The sequence below is a fragment of the Cyprinodon variegatus genome, unplaced genomic scaffold (assembly GCF_000732505.1).
Source record: "Cyprinodon variegatus isolate N-32 unplaced genomic scaffold, C_variegatus-1.0 Scaffold1, whole genome shotgun sequence".
Lineage (NCBI taxonomy): Eukaryota > Metazoa > Chordata > Actinopteri > Cyprinodontiformes > Cyprinodontidae > Cyprinodon > Cyprinodon variegatus.
The window spans coordinates 1,513,162-1,538,172 of NW_015150454.1; the positions used below are offsets into that span (position 1 = coordinate 1,513,162).

At 38.5% G+C, this 25,011-nt stretch overlaps 1 protein-coding gene across 3 annotated transcripts in view; it reads right to left on the reverse strand.

Moving 5' to 3' along the window:
* The window catches only part of LOC107094188 (disks large homolog 5-like), a 49,069-nt gene extending 27,589 nt beyond the window's left edge, over positions 1-21,480 (reverse strand). The window contains exons 1-7 of one of the 3 annotated variants that reach the window (XM_015389766.1): positions 20,738-21,480; positions 3,955-4,023; positions 2,943-3,117; positions 2,423-2,566; positions 2,072-2,255; positions 1,114-1,373; positions 627-939 (exon numbers count right to left, since the gene is read on the reverse strand). In XM_015389766.1, coding sequence (XP_015245252.1) covers positions 627-939; positions 1,114-1,373; positions 2,072-2,255; positions 2,423-2,566; positions 2,943-3,117; positions 3,955-4,023; positions 20,738-21,041 — 1,449 coding nt within the window. In that variant the 5' untranslated portion in view covers positions 21,042-21,480. The remainder of the gene's footprint in view (positions 1-626; positions 940-1,113; positions 1,374-2,071; positions 2,256-2,422; positions 2,567-2,942; positions 3,118-3,954; positions 4,024-20,737) is intronic. The other 2 variants (XM_015389687.1, XM_015389841.1) reach the window with 2 other exon arrangements.
* Between the last annotated feature and the right edge of the window lie 3,531 nt (positions 21,481-25,011).

Here is a 25,011-nt window from a genome sequence, read left to right on the forward strand (position 1 = left end):
GGTTACTTTTATACCTGTAGACCCTTACAGACAAATGGAATATAAACAATCTAACATTGGATTCATTATACGACCTTCAAAGGTAGGAACTCGAAGCTTTATTATAAAAATTCAGATTTAATATGCTTCTATATCTTAATTGTGCTTTGGTGCTCATGGTGTCTATAACATAAACTTGGGGGTTGAATTGTGGAGAATCTACACTGTCTAATGATGTATAACAAGTCTATATTGTTAAAAGTTCAACAGGAGTTATTTTCAAGCATATTGCTGTGTTTTATGTAAATATGCACAATGGAGAACCGGCGATCAGGTGGATGTTAAGACGTTTTAATAAGTAGGGGGGAAAATTCGGGAAAAAAAAAAAAAACCGAAATCCAAATAAAAAAAAGAAAAAAAAAAAAACAATTTCTTTTAGGCCATATCGCCCAGCCCTACTATAATATCAATGACTGTGTAAAGTTTAGTGACCTTAACTATGAAATTAGTTTTGTGTTGAAACCAAAATGTATATATTACAGCATCATCGTCCAGAGAAATAACCTCATAGCATAAAGCTCATTCTATTAAGGTGGCTGGAAATGTATGGTTAAACTGCACAAATTCAGTGCATGTTAGTCTCATACCTGTCTGAGTGCTTCTAACTCTTCACTAGCCACCACCCGCTCTGAGGAAGTGTTCTTCAGTCGTGCTTCAGCTGCCTCCAATTCGGTCTGCAGCTTATCCAGCTCTTTGATCACCTGGTCCCTCTCGCTCATGATGAGACGGTACTCATTAAAGACAGAGTCCCTCTCCTCCTTGTACTTCTCACAGTCCTTGGCTGCCTTCAGCTGCAGGTTTTTGTAGCGTGTAACCTCTGACTGCAGTCGCTCCATCTCCCTCTGCAGCTCCTTGTTCTGAGCCGAGGACTTGTTCAGCTCCTGCTGCACTGAATCAAACCTGAGGAACAAAAGGATCAGTTAAAATCCAGGTGTCAGAAATACTCCACTGCTAATAAAAAGCTGGAAGCAGACTTGCAGCAGGTTGTTTAAGAGTTTCATCACCAACTCCTATGACTTTTTGTCTAAATCATAGGCATCATACCAGTTTGAGAATATATGCGAATGCATTTACCTCCTCATTGATGTGGAGAACTGCTGCTGGTAGTGCATGGCTGAGTCTCGCTGCTTTAACAATGCATCCATCTGTTTTTGCAGCCTGCGGTTCTCCTCCTCTGCCTGCTCCAGGCGACTTAGATCCGTGTTGTGATTGGCCACCTTCTCGCCGAAGCGCTTGCTAAGGGCGTCGTAGTCCTTCTTTACACCCTCCAGTTTGTCCATTGCTGTGTCGTAAAGCTTATTCAACACCTCTGATGAGCCTTTCTCCCTCATCACCTGGTTTGTGCAACACATGTAAAACGATAACCTATCATTGTCATGTTGCTGTGCACCATTTTAGCAGCAGATGGCATTAATGTGCAGAGAGATTAATATTTTTACAATAAAAAAATCTTTTTTTTACAAAGTTAGAAAACTTAGACTAAAACCTGACGAGATGATAAATAACAGTTTACCTATAGAATGTATCCTTCAAACTATTAATTCATTCTCAGTAACACTCACCCTCTTTCTCCTGACAGTCTTGCTGATTTAGTTTTCCTGATTCCTGTGAGAGTCGCTGCGACCTGAGGGCTGGATTGACCTCTGCTATATAACATATACTGTGATCTTGTAGCTACATGGTTTAGGTCAGAATGCCCTTTGCCAAAGCCTAGCCCTTTTCTTCTGTGTTTGCCCTTTTCACAAATGCTCTGTATGCATCTCCCTCCTCTTTCCTTCCCTGTGTTTGGAGGGTCCCCATGGGTGCTGTGTAAGGGAACTTGCAGTGATACAATAAGGGTCACAATTCCCTTAGAACAAATTGTTTGCGGCATAAAATGTTAAAGGCAAACTTTTTATACTGTTTAAAGTAAAAAAGTGAAATCAAAACTAGAAGCAAACAAGACCTAATGTGAATGTGATTTAAATGTGTCATATGCTTAAAACAATATCCAAACATCCTCATAGGACTCATAGGAGTCATGTATTGATACCTCCTGCTGCTGCTGCCGAAGGTCTGACAGCTCCTGTTGGTCTTGACTGTGCAGCCGTTTTAGCTCCTCGCAGTTCTGTTTCAGGTGGTTGTGCTCTCGGACAAGTTGGGCGTTATCCCTCCTGACTGTTTCCATCTCCTCCTTCAGTTGTGTCTGGTCGCCCAGGACACGACTGTGCAGCATGCTAAGGTTGGAAAGTAAATCCAAACTTTAGTTGGAATTACAATAAATAAACAGCTTTAGGGACAGATTTTAAGATTTTCAAAATATAAGAATAAACTAATAACCCAAATATTTCATCCTGCTTTTTAAAGGTTTGAAGATCTTTTTGAGGAATGGAGATCAGCTTACTGGTAGAAGTCCGCTTCCTTCACAGCCTCCTCACACCTCTTTAGTGTTTTGGTATGCTGGTTCTGGAGAGATTGCAGATCTGCCATGGCCCTCATGCACTGACTTTTCAGCCGTTCATAGTCATGGCTGGCTTTGGGATTTGGCCTTTAAAAGAGAAGGAGCAAATAGTCAAAATTCTACCTCTCTGCACAGTTTGATTAATCTATTCAAAAGCCATGAAAAGACTTATATTCTCATTGTTTAGAGGGATTTAATATGAACAGGAAATGTAAGCAATTATTTTCTCTCTAGTGTGATGACTAAGTGCACATCTGGCTCAAGTTTGTAGAGTCAATATTATTCCAAAGAGCAGGAATTAGTAGATGAAAAGAGGGGAGAAGGAATCAGCTCCACATTAATCCCAATGAATTTATGTTCCTAGATACATAAACAACAAGGATCAGGCTATGCTATCATGAGTGTGTGGGCAGAAATATAAGCTAAATGGCCGCAACAACCGCAGCTCTTTGCAGATTGGTACCTGCAGTCATCGAAGGTGGTCCCAGGCGATGCCAACGCCAGACGCTTCCGAAGCTCATCTCGCTCCCTGGTCACCTGGCGGAGCTGCAAGAGGATGGTGTCCAGGTTTTCACTGGCATGTCGGTTGTCGTTAACGGCTGGGGGAGGGGAGGATGTTTCACCATTTACAGGCGAACCTGCAACAATAAACCATTACCAGAGAATTATTACATACTGCACAACACTTTACCAACTTACTATAGTTGATTAATCACTGGAGGAAAACCCCGAATAAAGGAATAATTTCAAGAAATGTATCACTTAGTTCATGGCCTTATTTCTACTGAATCGACCTGCTTGATTTAAGACTTCTAAAAACTAGAAACATCATATGGAAGTAAGAAAGACCAGACATAATCATGAATGATCCATTGTAACTAGTAACAGAGAACTATTATTAATTATCTGGTTAAATTTCAGGACTTCTAGCAACACACTAGACAGGAATAACTGAAATTCAGATTTTCTATTTGGAGCCTTTTTCAACTTTTATACTAGTAAAATTCCCCAGGCATGTAAATAGACTTCTAGTCCTTTGTCACCACGGTAAAAAAGTTCATACTTAATGATTGTAACTATCAGATTTAAAGAAGGATAACTTTAGAGTTACATTCAGGATTTTGTCTTTTTTTTTTTTTTATAAAGAACAACCCTGGCAGGAAGTCTGGGGATTATGTGCATCTTTGAGTCAATTTTTGGATCTTATTTGGGTTTATGCAACAAAGCTGAGTCATCTGGATCTCTGTCAGAACAGGGAGAGGCAAACGTGGCACACGTTAGAAAACAAGGACGAGTTGGTAGAATGTTCTGGCACACATCGTAGGCTTTAATGGATAAATAAATCAAACTGCCCGTCCTTTTATATAGTTATTATTAACACTTCATTTTGCTTAATTAAATTCTGCGTCCTTTTAGACTGACTGGATTCTAACCTGATATAAAGTGTAGCAGGCATCTTTCATTATCATACATACCAACACTACTGAGAGAACTGCTGCTTTCCGAGTCTGATGGCATGGTGGACAGGACGCTGTACGTGGAACCTGCCAGGATAGGAGAGCCATTCAGACGTACTGCATCAACAGATTTGTAAACCATTTAAACAAAAGCCTGAATTAACAGCCAGCACAGTGAGGAGGGAGTGTGAATACTACACAGTAAGTACTTTACTTAATGCAGAGTCATGTGATACACATGAAGTGGGGTTTCTATTTGATTTAACAACTTCATGCGTCTTCTCACTGGCTTTATATTAACACTGCACACCCTGCTTTCATTAAATCTTCTGTATCTTGGTGTGCCTTGCTTTGATCTACAGTTTATATGTTTTTGCTGCACAGGCACAATGTCACAGCTGAAATGGGAATGTCCCTTTTTTATGACATGGAGAATGCAAACATCCTTAAGCAGCAGCACAATAAAAGCAATATATATCATTGCACTCACAATTCCACTTTATGCATCATATCATTTTGATATTGGTATTTAAGATCCTGAATACAAAATATACATATGCAAAAGTGCTTTCGTTAATAAGTCTGTTTCTCAACATTAAGTCCAGCTTTATTTGGTTGATTAACAGGAGCCATCCACTCAAGTGCAATAGGTGGCAGATCCTTGGGTTTTCAGGCTCCTATCTTGTGGAAAAACCTGAAAGTTTTCATCTATGGGATAGACACCCTCTCTACTTTTATGACTAGGCTTAAAATGTTCCTTTTTAAAAAAGCTTAAAATTTGAGGGGCTCTGATTATCCTGAGCTATAGCTTTAGTTATGCCGCTATAGTCTTAGGCTGCTGGAGGACATGGGGAACAATTTTATTCACTCTTTTACAATCTACAACCATTTAGCATTTTTTTCTTAGTTCAACTTTCTACTTATATTCCCACCCTTCTACTTGTTACATGTTGTTATGTTACATCTACTTTTTTCATCTTAGCTGCTTCATCTGATCTGGTGCTCTGTTTAGGTGTGGCACTGTCCTGGATGGATGCATCAGCTTGGCTGCTTCTTACAATAACTTCCATTATAGATTATGAAGAGTTCAGCCTGTTTTTAAGTGTTAGGTTCATTTTCTCTCCTTGACATAGATATGGACTCAGCTTTTACTGTGGCTAATAGTATGTGCTCTCTTTCATCCTTTTTGACTGCTATAGTGCTCATCTGGTTAACTGTGAGTGGAGCTTGTTTACCATGACATCCTCAAGCATGGTTCCCTGCTTTGTCTTTTTTTCCACCCTTTCTTTTTGAAACCCTAGTCAGCCCTTGGCAGACAGATGTTCACACTGAGACTGGTTCTGCTGAAGGTTTTGTGCTGTTAAAAAGGAGTAAATACTCTCCACAGTAGCCACATGTATGGTCAATATGAGAGATTGCTGCCAAGTCAAGTGAATGTCTACTGTGCTACATGTTCACCCAGGAGGAGCATATCAAATAAATCAGCGTTTAGCAATCAGCTATGTTTCCTTACATGGAAAACTCTTGGCCAATCTGTTTGTAAACTGGTGCTATATAAATAGAACCAAATAAAAAAAAACAATGGCTGGATCATATTTAGTAAGGTTTTAGTATCTTTGCACAGTCTAACTATTGTAGTACTAGAGACTTTCTATGGAATTTTGGGACAGAAATCAAATGTCATTTGTCCATTTTCTCCATCTCCAGCCAGGTTAAATGACAATTTTCAAACTGTTATTAAAATCATCAGCAGATTAGCTCGGGATATCCAATTTTTAAAAAAAAAGGTACAGAAGTTGTATCTTATGTTTTGCCTTTAAATGAAAATAAGATAAAAGTTCAAATGAATGATCAGAAACAGATCTACACTGAGTGAGGAGAGAAGCCATGGGCACGTGGAAAGCAAGTCGTGAACGTGCAAAGGGGGAGCGTACACGATTGTATGACATAATGAGGTCTGGCGGTACTGAATCTGCACAGTCAAAAATGCACATGGACAGAAGTTTACGCTGCTGTGTTTTAAATAAAGCTGCTCACATGAGTATTCATTGAGCCTGTGCCCTTCTAGAAGAATTCTGACTTCATTTTTTCCATTTAGGTGGTTGGCTTTTTGAACTAACATCCCAATTTCTTTTGACTACACCAGAGGATTATACACCACATCATGCAGAGCCTGTAGTTTAGCACAGATAAGTGCAATATCCTCAAAATCCCACACCATACTGACACATGAAAATAAGGAAACAATTGTAAAGATATGGTTAAAAAATATATACTATGATCTAATTACACTTTTAAAGGGACGCATACAGCACAATTTTTAGAAATTGTGTCATCTTGTGAAAATGGTACATAACATGGCTATCTTGGCTCATAGGAGTTCCTAAAAGTAAAAATCATTCAAATCAACCCAGAGATCACTGAGGGTTAAGTCGATCCAAGTGAAGTTATGTGTAAAATTCAGGATGAAATTGAGACCCACAACCCTTCATTTCATCCTGCTGTTTTTACACAGGTCAACAGAGACTACTAAAGATTATTGAGCTTGAAATTAGCTTAGCTCTCACTAATAACCATATGCTTGTATTTAAACAAAACCAAAAACAAGACTTAAGAAAAGATGAAATGGTGGCCAGCATCATCGGTGACAAGCAAGCCACAGTTTGACAGCCACAGTTCTTGACTTCTACTTCTGCCCTTGCTTCCCACTGGCTTTAGCTACAGCTCTCCTGGGTGACGAGGCCAGGCCTAATTAACTATGAGCTCTGTTGACTGAGCCACTCCATCTTAAGGCCAGTAGACGGAGAGGAAGAGAGGAGAAAGACAGAAAAGGCACAGACAAGCAGAGGATGGATGAAAAGAGATAGCCTAAGTAAGTCCCAGAAAAGATAAGGAAGAATTGTATATTAGAAGGGGAAGCAAGAATGAGGAGGAGAGGAGCCGAGCATAAAGGCTTTTAATATGTTCTGACATTCCCGGTCTGACGCTCAACCCTTCTGCTCTGCAAAGTGCTTAAAGCACAGCTTTGATTGCATATTGTTCCACCAGACATGCGGGGAACTACTGCGGAGTTGCTCGGCAGTGATTCTCTACAATCAGCACATCTATGCAAAACGATGTTCCTTATCTTTTTGGTGGGATTTAATGGCAACATCTGACTTCTTGAACCCGGTGTGTGACTGACAATGTTGTGAGCCACTGAGAGGTCAGCTTAGCTGTAGGGTGAACCTTTTCATGATATCCTACAGACGCATTCAGTGAAGCTCTGATCCAAAAAAAACAAAACAAAAACAAGCGGTGTATTTGAGGGCAACCTAATGGCAAAGTTATGAGGACAAGGAAAGCGTGGGCTTAAACACGCTCAGAGAGATTCAACTCTCACTAGGCAATTGCATTTATCTCATTCCTTCAGTGCTTTTTTTTTTAAAGTATATTTTTCCTACTCTAATCTTTTAAAAAAAAAAAAAAACTATCACTAGAGATGCACTGATCAGGCTTTTGGGTTAAGCATAATTTCTATGTTTTTTTCTGAGGTCTTGCCTTCTGTTTTACAGTTGCTTGTGTTTTGTTTGTGTTTGTTGTTTATTCTATGGACTCTAACAGATAGGAGAAATGCATCCCCTGCAAAACAAACCGGGTTTTTAAAGTACTGGGGTGCTTTAAGTACAACAGCAACATATCTGTTGTTATGTCAACACAGGAGAACAAGGGTGATGATCGATGGGCATCTGAAGAGACGGCACCCATGGCCAGGATGATCTAAATGACACAATTAATAACCTGTGGTTTGTATTTCTTTGGAAACACTACTGAATAACATACAACAAATTTTTCATTATGTCAATATCATGGTGTGCAATATCAATATTGCAATGAGCTGCTTGGGGTGTACTAAATATTAGCAAGTTGTAATATACTTTCAGCCTCTCCATGTAAGTAATGTCTTTACTAGTTTCCTTTCTAATAAAAAAAAAAAAAAAGCTTTAGGATAATTGGAAAGCTTTGGTAAAATCATGAAAAAGCTACAATCCAAGTTATTTGAGTACCAGAATGGATACAGTAAAAAATATATATATCTATAATGTTGTTGTAATTGTTATAAAATGGTTTCATTTGATTTACTCTTTCATGCTAGAAGAAAAAATTTAGCGTTCAGTTTAATTCAAACTTAACGTGTTTAGTGCAAATCATTTGTTTTATTTTGTGGTGGAAGTTGATTCGAAAGCAATCTAAAATTGATTCTTTGAGAAAAACTATAATTTCTCCATCAATTGGCGGGAAGAAAATAAATCAGTAGATTAAACACAGCTAATAAAAGGCAAGTTGGATCCAAAACTCTCCCAAAAATGCATGAAAACAAAATCAGCACATTGTTGTATAATTTTGATTTATACATTCATAGAATGAAACCAGTAAGATTTTTTTGTTTTTATCTAATTAATGAAAAGGATCTCCTGATCACAGTGGAGAGCAGCTGTAGAGAATAGGGTCCAGTTCTGATCGCTTGCTGATCAATGAGTTCCTTTCTAAAAAAATATCATTGTTTAATGTTTTATTGTGTGATTAGAAAAGACAAACCACTCTCATAAATCCCAATAATCTCCACTACTAAATGCACTCACCAAACGAAATACAGCTCTTAACTCCTACGCACGTCTGGGACAACCTTAAGGATAAATATGCGCATCACGACGTTTACTAAACAATCTCAGATCATTCAGGACACTATGCAGAACAATAAATACAGTATGGATTTAATGTAAGACACACAGTGGCTCTCTGTGGCCATGGAGGAGTCAGTGGTGAGAGCCCTTTTTATCATTGATAGAAATGAGCAGGCTGATCATTGGTGAACATTCACCGGTATCAATAATATGAAGCTATAACAAGGGAGATCATATCTAACCCCACAAATGGAGGATGATACAGAGAGGACCAAACTAATTTAATTATTTGCTACTTAAAGCTCAGGATGCTTCAATAGGAGCTGTTACAAGTTATAACAGAAACCATCTAAGGTGAGAATACCTGAGGCAATGGTAGCAAGGGCTCTTTTATTGTGATCAAAATAGGTCAGAAGTGTGTTTGATCCACCAATGAGCTTCCATCCCCCCCCCCATCCGTTGCCTACTCTCCTTTACAATGTAACTGTGCGCTATACTACCAACAGCAGCTTCAGACAACCAGATTATGTGCTCCAGCTCATAAAGCAAGATGGCACACGTTGCCATGGAGAACGTGGATGAGAGGAAAGCTGACTTTGCAATGGTGGGAAAAGAGCCTAAGAACAATCACAAAAAGATGCAAACTGTGGCTCCAACCTTTCTCTCCTGGGTTAGACTAAATTTATTTTAAGCTCCCTTCCAAAAAATAAAAATACAATGAAATTTTAAGACAACATACAGTTGCATTCAAGAGAAGCAGTGGGTTTAAATAAGAGAGGTTTTTTTTATTCTTGGAAAAGCCAGTGTTTAAACCTTTGCAAGTATATCAGGATCTCACCAGGTTCTATTTTAAAGCAAATCACAAAGAAAACATAAAATTTTATATAAATCTACAGAATTCATACACATTATAATAAATATCACTCAAATTATTTTGTATCTGTAGTTTCAGACCCTTTAAACAATAGAGGAGCAAATCCAATCAACACTCATCCTGCCATAAAACCATTCATGCATTTCACTGACTATTGAAAAGAAGTTAAATCTTGTGGCAATATGAAGCCAAAAGCAAGGTAAATTCTTAAAGGGGAGCTATTATGAACTTTAAATTAGCAACGTTTCAGTCCCACAAATCTTTCCTCAATATTGCTTCCTATTCCTCAGCTTGAAGCAGTTTGAAAGATTGAGCACTAAGTCAGCAACGGTGCTCCTTTATCCCTCATTTTCAATCTATATTCTGTGTATATCACTTTGTATAACAATTTACGCAGGGCAATAGAGAGCTACGTACGTTCCATATCTTGAGCATAGAGGATTTATAGACAGATAGAAGCCATTTTTCACACACTTCCCTTTTAGGCATGAATGATGTGTCTGCTTCGCACGTTTCCAGGGTCTTGGTAGGAAAGCAGCGCAGAGGATGGGGTTTCTAAAGCGGCTGATATACTTCAAAGTCAGATTAGAGCTAAACACTGGGCTTAAAAAATAGAAGAACAAAATAAATGATCCGTTTTGTAAAAGAAGGCTGCTTACAAAAAAAGACTTAAGCTCTGATGACATTGAACAACTTTAGTTTTTTTGATGGTCACTTATTCTTACAAAAATATTGTAGCTTCAGATTTGATTACCTAGGTTTATTGAGCACAAACTGCTATTGAAAATATATAATTTTCATAAAATTAAGCATTATTTTTTTTCTAGCACCTGTTTGTGAGGCTGCTGTAAATAAGTAATTAATTCTACAAAGTACTTAAAAAACTTATTTCATATAAACTATGCTAACTCAAATGAATAGAGGTAGTGCAACATTTTCTTATGTTTGAAAGTATATTTAGCTCTATGGATCAGTCTGAAATATGTGTGCCTTAATTAAGCATTCATTAACCAACTTAATTAGGAACAACTTAAATTTAATGAGGAAGTCCTTATGCAGAGTTTGACAATAAGACCCCATTGGCTGATAAGCTGACAGTGGGTGTGGCTTGTAATGCAGCGCCATTAGAAAGGTTAATGAGATGTGTTAAACGTTGCCACATAAAGGCTAATAAGATGACATATCTCAAAAGTTGAAAAGTTGCTTATAAAAATAAAAACCATGCTAATGCATGATTGATAAAGAAATACATAATAGAGTTATATTTTCATTATCATCAAAGAAATAATGTAAAATTGACATATAAATAAGAAATATATGTGAATGTAGAAAACTTCCTCATCTTAGGTCAAATTCAAAGATTAAAACAGTACATTAAAATGTTAATACCCTTGTTCACTTAATAAAAGATTTAGATTTAACTTTTTCTAGTCTAATTTAAGCCAGTTTGCTGTGTAAAAATAAATTTAACCTGTGTCCTCAAATCATTTGTTCAACTTATCAAGTTTTAAAATGCAGTGAACTGTTATTTAACGTATAATTTGACAATAGCCTGAATGAGGCAGTGAAAAAATCTAAAGATTTATCGGATTTGTATTCTAACCAATATAAAGCATTTTGTTCTTTTCCTCCACATCGATCCCCAAAAAGGCCTCCTCTACTGTTGTCTTTTCTTTGGTAGATGAAATGTAAGCTAGAGGAGACAAGACTTTCTAGGAATTTAGCAAATTAGCTTCTGGTGAAATATAAATACTTGGAGGCAAAACAAACCTGTTTTCTTGTTCTTGTCTCCTCGAAAGCAAGAACAAATTCCTTGGTTTTCTTGCAGCGTGTTTAACATGTTTAAGGTGTGAAACAGGACCCATATGGCCTTTAAATAATGGGCTACTACTGCTGCTTTTCTTTGAAAACCAATGAGTCTATTGCATTCAAATAAGCTAAATAAGGTCGCCGTATATTGCATTAGAAACATACAGTAACTAACAAGTTTTGTATTAGAATGTTTGCAAAGATGGTTTTAAAAGGTGTTAACATATTTCACATTTAAATGCAGTGACATGAATCCCTTGTTTATGTCAGGTCAGACAGCAACCTTTTAATGTTTTAGCAGCAAATTTTAACAATGAATCCTAAAATATTGCTGAGTTATTGGATGCATCTTTCTGTGTTGTGAGTCTTACTGCAAACTGTGAGTGGGCCTAAGCTCCAGAACAGCAGCCGCTGACCAACATTCTGGGCTTCGAGCCAAAGAAACCTTACCGACCGGCTGAGAGATTGATCATCTGCCTTCTAGAGTTTGTGCTTAGCCAAAAACGCAATGACAACTATATGATGACTCTAGAAGACAGGGGAACTTGAAGGCAAGCTAGCACATTGTCTAACTCGCACCTCTGAGCTACACATCTTAACTCTCTTCTCAAATTCTGGCCAAATAAAAAAATATATATATATCGCCCACTATTCACTGAAAATCTATTTAGAGCCTTTTCCTGATTGCTTTAGATCTGTGAAAGTCATTTGTGACAGGGAGAGAAAAAGAGTCCAATGAACTGGTCAGAACAGCTTTGCAGCATTATAATCCCAAAAAAGCTAATTGCTCCTATCAAGTCCAACCTATTATCTCTATGCAAAGCAGCCTAGCTCAGCATAAACTAAGCATAATTTCCCACTGAACAGCTTGCCTCTTCCAAGGGTCAGAAATAAAAGGGTGAAAGATGTCTGCAACATGTCCTCCAAATGCTGTGTAACATACTGCAGCTAGCACAAACACAACCAAAACAGAGCCAAGTGGCTTGCTTGAGCAAAAAAACAAAAATATAAATCTTTGTGAGACTCCAACCATGTTTAATTACAGAAGGGAAACCATGCTTATTTAGAAATGATTTAGTATCTTTCCATGAAAAGAGCTCAAGGACTTTAAAGGACAATAACAAAGAGATCAGGATGACAAGGGAATGTAATCAGCACAAAAAACAATCCTACAGATGGGTAGAATGAATATCCAGTAAGCAGCAAAAATCTAACATCAGATTATATAATGAAAAAAACTAATCAGGATTCTTTTGGAATAGGGGTTCAAAAGCCTTAAAATATTACAATCATTGAAATATAAACATGAAAAATATCAGTATCTCAGAGGACCTGCAATAAAAAGTGGGTCATTCTGAATTTAGATGTCGCGCATTTACTCTCCGTCTGCCAATAAGCCCATCAGAAAGAGGCTGGGGACACCAACTTAGACCGATTTCAAACACTTTGGTTCACAACAGTAAATTAAATTTAAAAACATATACACTAATTTAGACATTATTAGTGGCAACATCTGGTTTAGAAGGAGATCTTAAGCAAACAAAACCACCACTGCAGTAAGATCGGGTCGGTTCAAACTTTATCCAAAGGAAAAGAACTGCATGCGATGTCCTTCATTAGAATACAGAAGGAGCTTCAAGTGAGTGGAAAAAACTAGCTTTCTTCAGCTAAACTGTTGTCATTAACTTTTAGGTTGCAGTAGAGCTGATTTAATCCAGGAAATTCTGGGATGGTAGGTGGTTGGCTGCCTGTTTTGACTGAAGTACTTAAAACATGTTTTCAACAAGGGCATTAAAGATATGGTTATACTGCCATCTGCTTTGGGTTTTTATAATCAGGCGAGGAATTAGTTGTGCTTTGTGAAGGAACAGGAGCCAAATAGATGTTTTAATCTTAATTTGCAATTAAAAGAGCCTGAAGCATGCAGCCAATTTAATGAGCAAGTTCACTTCAGCTTGAAAAATAAAACGATCCTCAAATGAAGATTGTTTTAGAATAGCTATATGTTTTGTTTCCTGAGTAAATCATAAAATTAATAGATTTGGGTTTTCATATTTTATAACTGTCGAGCTATTGAATGTAGAAACTTTGGTTTTAGTCATTTTACATTAATTGCAACATAGAGGATGCAACTTAAAGGAATAGTACACCCAAAACATGATTAGCCTTCATTTTCTACTCACCCCAATGCTGAACAACACTCTGGAGTACTTTTTTGATATCTCAAATGCATCTGGAGATCTGGGAGGCTTCTTGCTGTCTGCTGACATTCAAATAATGGAGGTGCCCAGCGCCCGAGGCAGAAAGGTCCATAAAAGTCCACAAAAAACTTGTCAATATTCCTCCATACTGCTCGTCCAATGTATTCCAAGTGTCCTGAGTGGGTAGCATCCAGAATTTACTCGAAACGAAGTCATTTAGAATGTTTTTAGAGCATAAACAGTAGTGTATAGGATTTCCTGAAAGCGCGTTCACGACGCTACGGAAACCGCGGCAGACCAAACCAGATGAAAGTGCGCATTCAGCTCGGCAAGGAACTCATGCTCTTCCTCAACACTGAAGTCCTCAGACATTTTTCTTTCGTTGTTTCTTTCTTTGCACAGGTAAACAGCACATTTCTTCTTCTACGCTTGCATTATCGGCAGAGCAGACGTTGAATGCGCACTTTCATCTGGTTTGGTCTGCCGCGGTTTCCGTAGCGTCGTGAACGCGCAGGTGCGCGCTTTCAGGAAATCCTATACACTACTGTTTATGCTCTAAAAACATTCTAAATGACTTCGTTTCGAGTAAATTCTGGATGCTACCCACTCAGGACACTTGGAATAAATTGGACGAGCAGTATGGAGGAATATTGACACGTTTTTTGTGGACTTTTATGGACCTTTCAGTCTCGGGCACCATAGACCTCCATTATTTGAATGTCAGCAGACAGCAAGAAGCCTCCCAGATCTCCAGATGCATTTGAGATATCAAAAAAGTACTCCAGAGTGTTGTTCAGCATGGGGGTGAGTAGAAAATGAAGGCTAATCATGTTTTGGGTGTACTATTCCTTTAACAGTGAGGAGAGATTTCATTATTAAACAGACACGCCATACCAGCCACTGTTGCCAACTGGGGAGCCAAACAGTGATGGCTTGCATTGAAATCGTATGTGAGATTTTTGCATTGAAAATTCAAACATTAAAAATTCAAAATTCCCTCCATAAAAGTATAGAAGTAAAAAGTAAAGAATTTTTAGCTGCAGCATTTATTTTCAATGAGAGATGATTTCAATATCAGTGCAGAGTTCCTTCAGCTATGATGTTTTCGGGGGGGCAGAGCTAAACTAAAGGCTCCTTTGGGGTCCTTCCTGAAGGACCCCAAAGGAGCCCTGACCAATGCCTTGTCCCACAGCATGTCCCACTGGTAATGCTAGCCCCTTATCTTGAATTTACTTCCCACCTAAATATAAACTCAATCCACTCTATTAAATAAGATTAAATACACTGGCGTACATATAGTAAAGGGAATTCAACACTTGCAATGTGGCAACATACCAAATATAACAAATCAATCAGGGCCTTGTATTCACCATTTTGGTTTAATTTATTGTAGAGCGATACATAAACCGCAGATAGGCCTAAAATACATCTAAATGCAAGTGGAAAAACAGAAACAGCTGCACTAAACAAGTGAAAGTAATTAGACCATCCTTCAGGAAGTGTCCATCAGAATATCTTCTAACAGCTGATAATCTGATGGGCTCTATGTAATGACAACACAGCCCTGAGGTGCTGAAGTCTGAGGAAGGTGCAAAGTGCAAAGACGGGAAAGAAATTATGGTGACAAGGTAAATGGCGCTGAAATAAACTGAGACCGACTAAGGAAAAATACAAGCCGAGTACATTCAAATTATTTAAAAGTCTTGCTTGCGACAAAGAGCAGCAGGGTTATAATTAATTTCGTCTGAAAAAAGTGGTTTAAAGAGAAGGACAGATACTTGCTGACAGGGAGGACAGCACCCCCCCAACACAGAAACACTGCCCTATGTCCTGGGCTGCTGTACACAGTGCAAGCTGCTGACTGTGCACTTTAGGGGCTGCTCAGCTTCTCAACAAAAGCCCTGTTGTCTCCATCTCTCTTGCTCCCTCTGCCTATCACCCTCCACTGTCTTGCTGACGAGTCCTTTTAGTATGCAAAGAAATATAGCTACTCATAGGGAAAGAGGCTTGTAGGCCCCATCCAGACAAAGCTGAGTTTGTGTATACGACAAGCTTCTTTATTGCTTATGGGTCCCATCAAGACGAAGCGGCTGCGAAACTGACTACATCTGAAACCAGCTCCAAAAGTGGATAAGTTTGAAACCACGGCTTATGGCACCTCTGTCATAACATCCATATACGACTAACGAGCCATAAAGTTGTGTGTTTGCAAACCAACTCAGCCTCCACTACCCTTAGCATGCAAACAAAGAACATCAGCGGACTTTGGTATTGCCCTTCCGCTTTAAAACCTTTTATTTTTAGAAGCTATTGAATGTATTGTGGATATCACTAAGGCTGAAAGAATTAATTTGCTTAATCAATTACTGAAATAATCGTGAACAAATTTAGTAATCATTTGACCACTAATTAGAGTGTAGAGCCTCTAAAAAAGTTTTAGTTTCACCTGGGTTCATTTAGTAAAAAGTCTTCCTCATGGAACCTTTTGCTATCTGATTATTAATCAAGTAATCAAAAAAATAATCAACAGATTAATTGATTTGCAAAATAATCGTTAGTTGCAGCCCTTGATTTCACACTTCTTGCTGCTCTTCTGTCTTTGGTCTACACAAACGCCTTTTTATTCTCTTCTGCGTTAATTGTTTACATCCTAATTCCCCCGTCTTTCTTCTACCAACTGGCATGTCATAAGTATTAAAACACCTATTAGAGTCGGCTTCAGGTGGTTTCATCTTTACCCCTAAGACCCATTTACAATACCCTCTTAAAAACCTAAGAACCGTGCCGAGTTTGGATCAAGTTGGGATCAGTTAACCCAGCCAAGTTTGGTTTCTTACGACCGTTTACACATCATGCTAGCACGGTTCCTCAGCACCTAGTGGCGATCTACGTACTACTGCTCTCTAGAGGGATACAAGCAAATCAACAAGATGGTGCCTGTAACATTCAGGAAGCTTGCGGAGAGTCAGGCAGCATTTTGTGCGCTCTTCATCTGAGAACCGAGCCAGAACTGAACAGCGCCGAGCCCTACTGATGAACTAGTACTAGTCTAGCGCGGTCAAGTCGTGTCTGGCACGGTCCAGTTCAGTTGTTTTCCATTTACACTCAACAGTTATCTCGATTCCCGTGCTCGGACCAATCTCAGCACGGTTTCAAAAAGGTAGTGTAAATGGGGCTTTAAGCTTTTTCTCTGCAGATAACTCAAGCCCCATTTACACCACCCTGCGTAATTCCCGCCTTGCGAGCTGTAGTATTGTTGACCCGCTGGTAGAAGGCAAGGAACCGTGCTAGTATGATGCATAAATGGTCGTAAGGAACCAAGATCTGCATGGTTAACTGATCCAAGCTCAGTCCGAACTCGGCACGGATCAGTTTCAGAGGGGTAGTGTAAATGTTGCATTATTTGACTTTGCGTAGATGTAGCCTTAGGTAAATGGCAATGGCCCAAATACATTTTAGTTCCCAATAAAATTACAAAAGGTCAAAAAGTTCAACTGACACAATTACATGAAGCTTGCCCAGCTAGTACAATGATATTAGCACAAAAGCTAGGCAAAGAATGCAATTGAAATGCTAGTGCTTGAATTTATAAAAATGCATTTAAATAAAACTGAAAACAGGAAGATTGCCTTCTCATTTTTAAAGCAGGGTTAAAATGCATTATTTCTGCCCAATATGCAAAGCAAATCTTTTGCAAGAGCAAAGATTCATTGTTTTGGGGAGACAGCTTTGAAAACAACCCTAAATAATGAGTGCATGTCCTCCAGGGAAAACATATAAAGCAGTTTGCCATCTTTGCAGCTAATAATTTACAGATTGTGGGCTCGTATCATTTTATATTAATGTGAGCACCTGCACCATTTTCCTCTGGCAGAACGAGGTGTCTTTGGATGATTGTGTTCGTGCGTGTCTTACGAGGCTTAGCTGGCATAGGAGGTAAAGCACAGAACAAGAGCAGGCAGGCAGCATGAGACGAGGACAAGCTGAGAGCAGGTTGCTATCAGCAAGACACACCACATTCAAAATCCCTCTCCTCTCCCACCCTGCCTTTTTTCACAGCCTCACCGCCGCTCCCAGGATTTCATCCCCCATGATCCCTCTCTACTAGTTTTGCTGCCTGAGGGTACACCATTGATGCTTGTCTTCTGGCTCCTACGAAAATACGTCAAACAGATTCATTTGAATGCCCTCTCTCAAAAGGACAAACATTTTGTTTTTTCAAAAAAAATACAGCTGTGAAAGGAGTAAGCCAGAAACACAGCAACCAATACAGATGACTGCAAATGCATTAAAAATCATCTCACAGAGAAAGTTTAATCCCAGAGTAAGAAGAGTCGGGTATAATCCTCTTGTGAATAGCCACACAGACTGACAAGTCAGACCCCCAACTTGTGCTTTCTTTCTTCAAATCATGTCACCAACAAGGGCCTGTGCTAATGAATAAAAAGGTGCGTGTCAAGGAAGGCCCATATCTACTCTGCTGAGTGTTATTCTGCAACAGCTCCACTCAATACAAGGAAGTAATAAAGCTTAAGGAAGCATTAGTGATCCTGTAAGCAGAGTGACAAGAAACCAACTCAGCACAAGCTGCAAAGGTTTGTGACCAGTAGACTAATGCTAGTTTTTTCAGCCGTGAATAAACCATTAAATCCTTTGAAAATTTAGTTTTTTTCCACACAACCAAGGTTGTATTCTTTGTAGAACATTGTATATGTCTGCATCATTCAGAACGTTTGGATCTCAAAGCTTATTCTGCTTTAAAGCCCCGGAGGCATGTCGCCAAGTCATGAGAGAGCCACTCACTGGCCTTAGTCATTGGGACAAAAGCAAAGCAGGCAAAAACTAGACTTGGTTTTTACACTTGGGTGCGATTTCGATTCTGTAACAGCAACCAAAATCACTGAGGTGAAGACAGTAGCAGAAAGTACAGGAAACAAACCAAATGTCCTCATCGGATTTTAGTGTTGCATTCGATAACTATAATATAATAGACTGGAGTAGAGGGGTGGGACTGGTCAGTGATAAACTGGTTCTGATTTGACAGACCAGGAATAATTTATATATTTATATAAATCAGCACCAATTACATCCTGCTCAATCAATCACATTTGGGGTCCCCCAAGGCTCTATTTTCAAACCAATTTCATTCAATACACATATTCTCTTGGAAGCTCAGATTAAATGGGGTCCTTAACTTTCTCTCAACATACTGTATGTATTTGAGGAGTAGAAGTAAATGTGATCACTGCAATCAGTACAGGCCAAAGCAATATAGTGTTTTAGACAAACCTACTTTTCCTAAGAGGGTAACATTCATTCATAAACACAGCCTGGTATTTAATTTAAATTATCATTCTGAAGTAGACTAAATTTTTAGGAAAAAGAGTTACATAGAGCTAATTTGGGTCACTTTTCACACGTCTTTTTTTTTTTTGCATGAGAGTACGAACTAGAAGTTGACTTGTGTGTATGTTGGTTCACGTGGACGTAACTTCAGCAACAGTAGCAGTTTGCCACGGTTTGTTCTCCATTGTTTCCCCGTTTCCTACACCACAGGTACAAAGTTACAAAGGCAGCAACACTAACCAAGTGCCTGCAAGTGAATCCCTGATTGCGGGAATCACCTCTTTTGGTGGAATAGAAATGGGAGCAGTGATGGCAAGGCAGGCTAATGTAATGTCAGTACCAAGAGGAGAATGATGGAGTTTTGCAGGTTAGCACAACTCCAGATTTTCCAGAAGCTTTTGCTTGAAGCCCAACAACACATACATTTTAACATGAAAAAAATCAGATTTCCAGGTGATGTCTTCTTTAAATCAAAACACAGATTCATTGTTTCCCAATCAAAAGCTATCTTGTTTGAGGAAAAAAACAGGGTTCCCCGCCTTTTTTTTTGTTTCTTAATTTGTTTTGCTGTTACAAAATTAAATAGATTAAAATATGATTGATAAGACAAAAGGCTAAAGTTAAAAATAAGCAGCCTGCAGTCTACTTTAAACGCTATAGGAGTCCTTAAAGCTGCAGACGGTATTTTAATGAGAAAGACAAGATTACTTTTAATGTTTGTTTAATTATGATATCCAACAATAGATTATGTACTAAAATTACTTGAATTTAACTTTAAAAATGTATACCACACAGGTTTGCATGGTCGATTTCACAAATGTTGAACAAACATTGACAAATGAAAAAAGAAACAAGTTTATTTGACTGCAATTGCTTTAGGTTTATGACAATCAACATTTTGGTATTGGTTTATCGAGGCACTATATGATCTTGCAGCCCGAGAAATTTTGACAGTTGTGTGTCGGGTCTGAATGATCAAGATCCTTTTTAGTTTACTCAACATTTCCATGGCTTCAACTGAACAAGGAGAGTCTGATTGGAGTTTCTAGGCCTCTCAGCTGTACGGCTATCAGAAAATAGGTGGAGAAGCTTTTGGCTCCTGTAAAAGCATGGTTCTAACAACCTTATTATGCAAATCAGCTTTTCCATAAAGGTCATATAATGATTTATTAGTTAATGTTTATCATTTCAGCTTTTTATTACTTCAATTTGAATTTCCGTGTTAATTTTTCAATCCTTATATTTTTTTAGGTGAGGGTTTATTTTCAATTCTTGTTTTTACTTATGGACTTGTCTGCATGAATAATCCCTTAAATATAAACCCCCTTTCTTAGAAAAAAAGGACACCCAAAACAAATAAGGCAATTCTAAACATAAAATGTCCTAATCAGAACAGATAAATAGCCTATTTGCAAGCATTGCATGGTTCTGCTGAATGCACACAGCCCTGCACAGCTTGATATGGACTTAACATGTCAGCAGCACAGCCGTTGTCATGGAAACAACTCAGACTACATATTGTACAAACTATTATGTCCCTCCTGCCAAAAAATAATAATAATCAACGTTGTTTTTTTGTTTTTGTTTTTTGGTGTGGATAATGGCAAATAAATAGACCTCCAAAGGAGTAACCTCTTAGGAAAGCCTCTGTTTAAATAAAAAACTCATGGATTTTGGGTTTAACCTTTAACAAGGTTTTCAATGCTGCTGCAACCAGAATATGCAACATTTCCATGCATATTTCTAATCATTTCGAGCGGATGATAATAATAAAAAAACAGGATTTATGTCTTGCGGGTTTTCTTGCACCAGGCAACCCAGATTGTTCCCATTTCAAGGGCTATTGCTGCGACATGGATCGCTAATTTCTGAATTCAGTTGATGAGAAGTTGCTGCCTGATTCTCACCAGTGGAGTGGTCCACGGGTCCACCGCCGTTGTTGCTGAACAGGGCAGAGTGCAGGTCAGGGTATGCCTTCTCCAGGGCCACACACAGGTCGAGGAAATGGTCGCTCTCCTTGTTCATCAGCATCTTCAGGAGATGATCGACTTTCTCGGCGCTGGACGCGCAGTTCTGCTCCAGTTCAAACCTGTCCAGTTGACTCAAAGTACCCGAAACTATCAGCAGCTCGATCACACGGTCCGCATCTGTTATGGACTCCAGTAAGTTCTGGTGGCACTGGTCTAGCAACTCTTTGTGCTTTGGCTCCATAGCTATCTGCTGTAGTTCCGTAGCTTCCCCAGCTAACCCCAGACGGCCGAGCGGATCTTCACCGATCAGAAGAACCGAACGATTCCAGAACTGAACTTACCGCTGCTCGCAGAAGTTCGCCGGAACCACCGCGGCATTAGGTTGCAAGGGAAATCGGATTTTATAACATATTGAAAAAGGCACAAGAAGCCATATTTGTTGCCCAAGGCTGTTGACTGCACTAAACAGCGATACATGTTTCCATCTTCCTAACATGGAGCGGTTCCGCTCGTTTTTTGCTTCCCCTCCACGTACTCGTCGGCTGAACACATTTTCCTCTCCTTCTGGGTCATTTCATGCTCCCCTCGCCAACTTAACTGCTTGGAAAACTCACTTTACGCTGCCGTTGGTCCTCAGTTACACTGTACCCTCCGCCATGTCTGAGCAACTCAGCAGCTGCTGCCCGCTGTCAATCAACGATCCGACCATCACCATATAAGGCAAAGTGGGCGGGCTCTCGTGAAATAAAACCACCTATTTCTTCAATGGGCGTATTACTCTGTAGTATACGTCCAAAATCCCAGATGGACAAACTGAGGAAAGAGACAATAATGTCCAGAGAGTTTAAAACTATGGATGAACCTTAAAAATGATTTGGATTTATAATGTTATACAGCAAAGTACTTTTCTAATATGCATTGCTTAATTCAGTTTATCTTTATAATGCCAATTATAAACATGTCATCTGAAGGCACTTGACAGACACAATTCAACCAGATCATACTGTCAGATTGGATCAAAGTTTTCAGTCTAAGGAAAACCAGCTGATTGTATCCATTTATTGTCTCAACAGCAATCCCTCAAACCAAGCATGCATGTAGCGACAGTGAAGAGGAAAAATCTCTTTTAACAAGAAGAAACCTCCAGCCGAACAAGGCTCAGTGTGAGCGGCCATCTGCAGAGGTCGACAGGGTTCAAGGAAACAGAAGCAGACCTAAATAAAGAAACATTATTCTAATCAGTAATGCTTCTCAAATACCTTAGGAAACATCAAGTGCTCCATGTACCAACACTTTAACCATACAGTTTTTAAATGTACTGTAAAGCTTGATCCTCTGTGGTTAGGAGTGTCTGTTGGTAAATATGAATAATTCCAGGAAGCAGATCAATTATGTGAACCATGGGGGGAAAAAAACAAAAAACAGATTGCGGCCGTTAGATCACAAGCAAGAAAGGATGTCATAGAATGTTACATGGATTTATTTACCCTATAGCCTACCAAACAATTTTCTAAAGTAAACATGCTACTTCGCTGTTATTAGCTTACCATTATAGAAGTCAGCTGGGTTAAGTTTGAAAATGCTTACTGAATAACTTGTTTTGTTTGGGTTCATTTATTTTTTTTGACTGTAGTGATAAATACAATGGCCTTTAAAGGTGTACAAATTGGTTTTGTTTCTCTACACCAGCCCAGACCTAATGCCATCAGACAAACTTTATACAGAGTCATTTCATATGAAAACACGATGCCTGCTGGAATAACTCACTGGTGATCATGAAAGGTTTTCAAATGAAACTTAATTAATACATAAATAAATCATTAATGACATTACATTACAATGAATAGATGTGTTGACTTCATGAAAGAAATGTAAATTGTTTTTTTATCTGCTCATAATTTCTTTAGAATCATTATAAGGATAAACTTGTTCTCATGTTTTTTTTTTGTTTGTTTTCTGTTTTTTTATTACCTATTCGTGTGTTTTAGGTTTTTTTTTGTCTTAACTGTGGTAGGGACTAACAATTATAATTAAAAAAAACTAACTATACCCCTGTTAAAAAATAATGTTTTTGTGATATTAAAAGATAAATAAAGACAATCTTATTTGACATACAGGTTTGAAAGATATATTCTATGCAGTTCAACAGAAAAATTGCTTGTTTTTTAAAGAAAGAAATATGATAAAGGTGCTAAAATCTATTTGTACACATGTGCTTTGATCTGTTGTGTGAAAAACATAATTGCCTAATCCTGTTTAGTTGGCATGTAAGCATATTCAACTACGGTAATAAACTAAGTAGGAACATTCAGCCAGCTGTGTGGCAGTAAACAGCAACAGGTGGGGGAGGCAGAGCACTTTTGATCGCAAACTGAAAATTCAGTCACTCTAAAACTTCCTCTGGCAACCCTTTAAAATGATTTGAAATGATCAACATGAAGATATTGTTTGTTTGTTTTTTAAACGAAATCTTTTTTTTTCAACACTGGGGAAAAAAAACAACAACCTTACTCTCCTTAAGAAAAATAACATTATCATTTTACTCAAAACATAATAAAGTATTGGCCTGTTTTCATGGTTAAAACTGATTCCATAACTATTTGATTTGTGTCTTGAGGAGTCATGATGTTACTTTTTTCCCCCAAAGGATTAAATCAAGACTTTGCAATCTAATCCCACCATTTTATTAGAAGAAATAACTTAAGATATATAGAGCCACTCTTCAGCATGAGTGAGGTTACTCTCAGTGAGTAGCACGGTCACATTTCAATCCTAGAAAAATAGGGCTCAGCTTCCCTGAAGAGCTGCATCCTCTTTTAGCTGGGATGTGAAAGCAGTTTAATTAAAGCTGAGAGTCCCTGCTTTGAGTCAGTAAATTTATTATGTAACATAACTTGCATTGATGTTTTGAAAGGCCAGTATTACAACTACTGTGCAATTGTTCAAATTGTCAGTTATAGTAAAACAATGAAAGATTAAACCAACAGAGCCACATTGAATCAGCTTTCTGATCACATTAAGTGTCTTATTTGATGAAAATTATTATAATATATCTATATAATATGAAAAATTAAGGATTTATTCATTCCTTGCATAACACTGCTGCTGTAGCTACAGGCTTATACACCTTCTGAGCTGCAACCAATTCCATAAAGTGCTCTGTCTCTATGAAGGGATAAGATATGAGGGCGGCACGCCGTTTATCAACAGCCCAGCTATATATGAGGATGACAAATGAAATGTGTATTTGGGGAGGATTTGTGAAACAGTGTGATGACGATAGATGCGCCCTGCTTCCCAGTCTACAGCTAAACAGAGATTGTTGGCACAGAGGCAGGGAACTGCAGGCATACCTCTCAAACCGTGACCTTATTCATGCATGCAGTGAATCTCATTGTGACATCTGCAGCTCGTTCCCCTCCTCCCCTCTCCATCTCTCTGCCCTCATGGCTGCAAAGCTTGTGCACCATGTGCCTTCCATTTGGATGAAAAATTAATTACGATTCATTCATATCAAAGGGAAGCAAGTCCCTTCTGCTGACACAGATTGGACAATTGTGTCTGCATCCTCTCTGTGAGGATGCTTATGTGAATAGAGGGCAGGCTTGATGCTTTTTATCTCCAGGGTATGAATGTGTTTATTATTCAGACAGCTAAAGAGGTCTTTCTAGCTGTCTGACTATTCATTGCAATATAGTTTCAAATATTTGTTTATCAGTCAGTCTAGAGCAGGGGAGATAATAGCCTAATCCTTTATTGAAGAGACTGTCAGCAAGGGTATCCGTCACTTATCCTAGCCCAATGGCCTCAAAGGAAAAAAATCCCTGCATTTTAAAGATTATTTTTTGTTTCAAACTGGAGTAGAGATTCAGCTGAAGCTGTCAAAGCCAAGGGTGGCAAAACAATTACTGCAGTGTTCACTCTTTTTTCACACTCTTTTACTCACTGCATCACAGGAATGTATCAGTTTTATTCAAATCCTGCCAGAAAGCAGGGGATGATACAATCCCAATATGTTGAGTGCTTACAACTTTTAACAAAAGCAGTGAAAAAGGGAGGATAACATTTACTCATGCCATTTGGAAAAAGCTCAAAGCCTTAATGATTTGGTTTTAAAATCAGAACCAGTATGTCTAATAGACAACACTCAGAAACAATATGCAAAACACTGCAACATTTCTAAGAAAAGAGCAAAGGACACAGAGAATTTT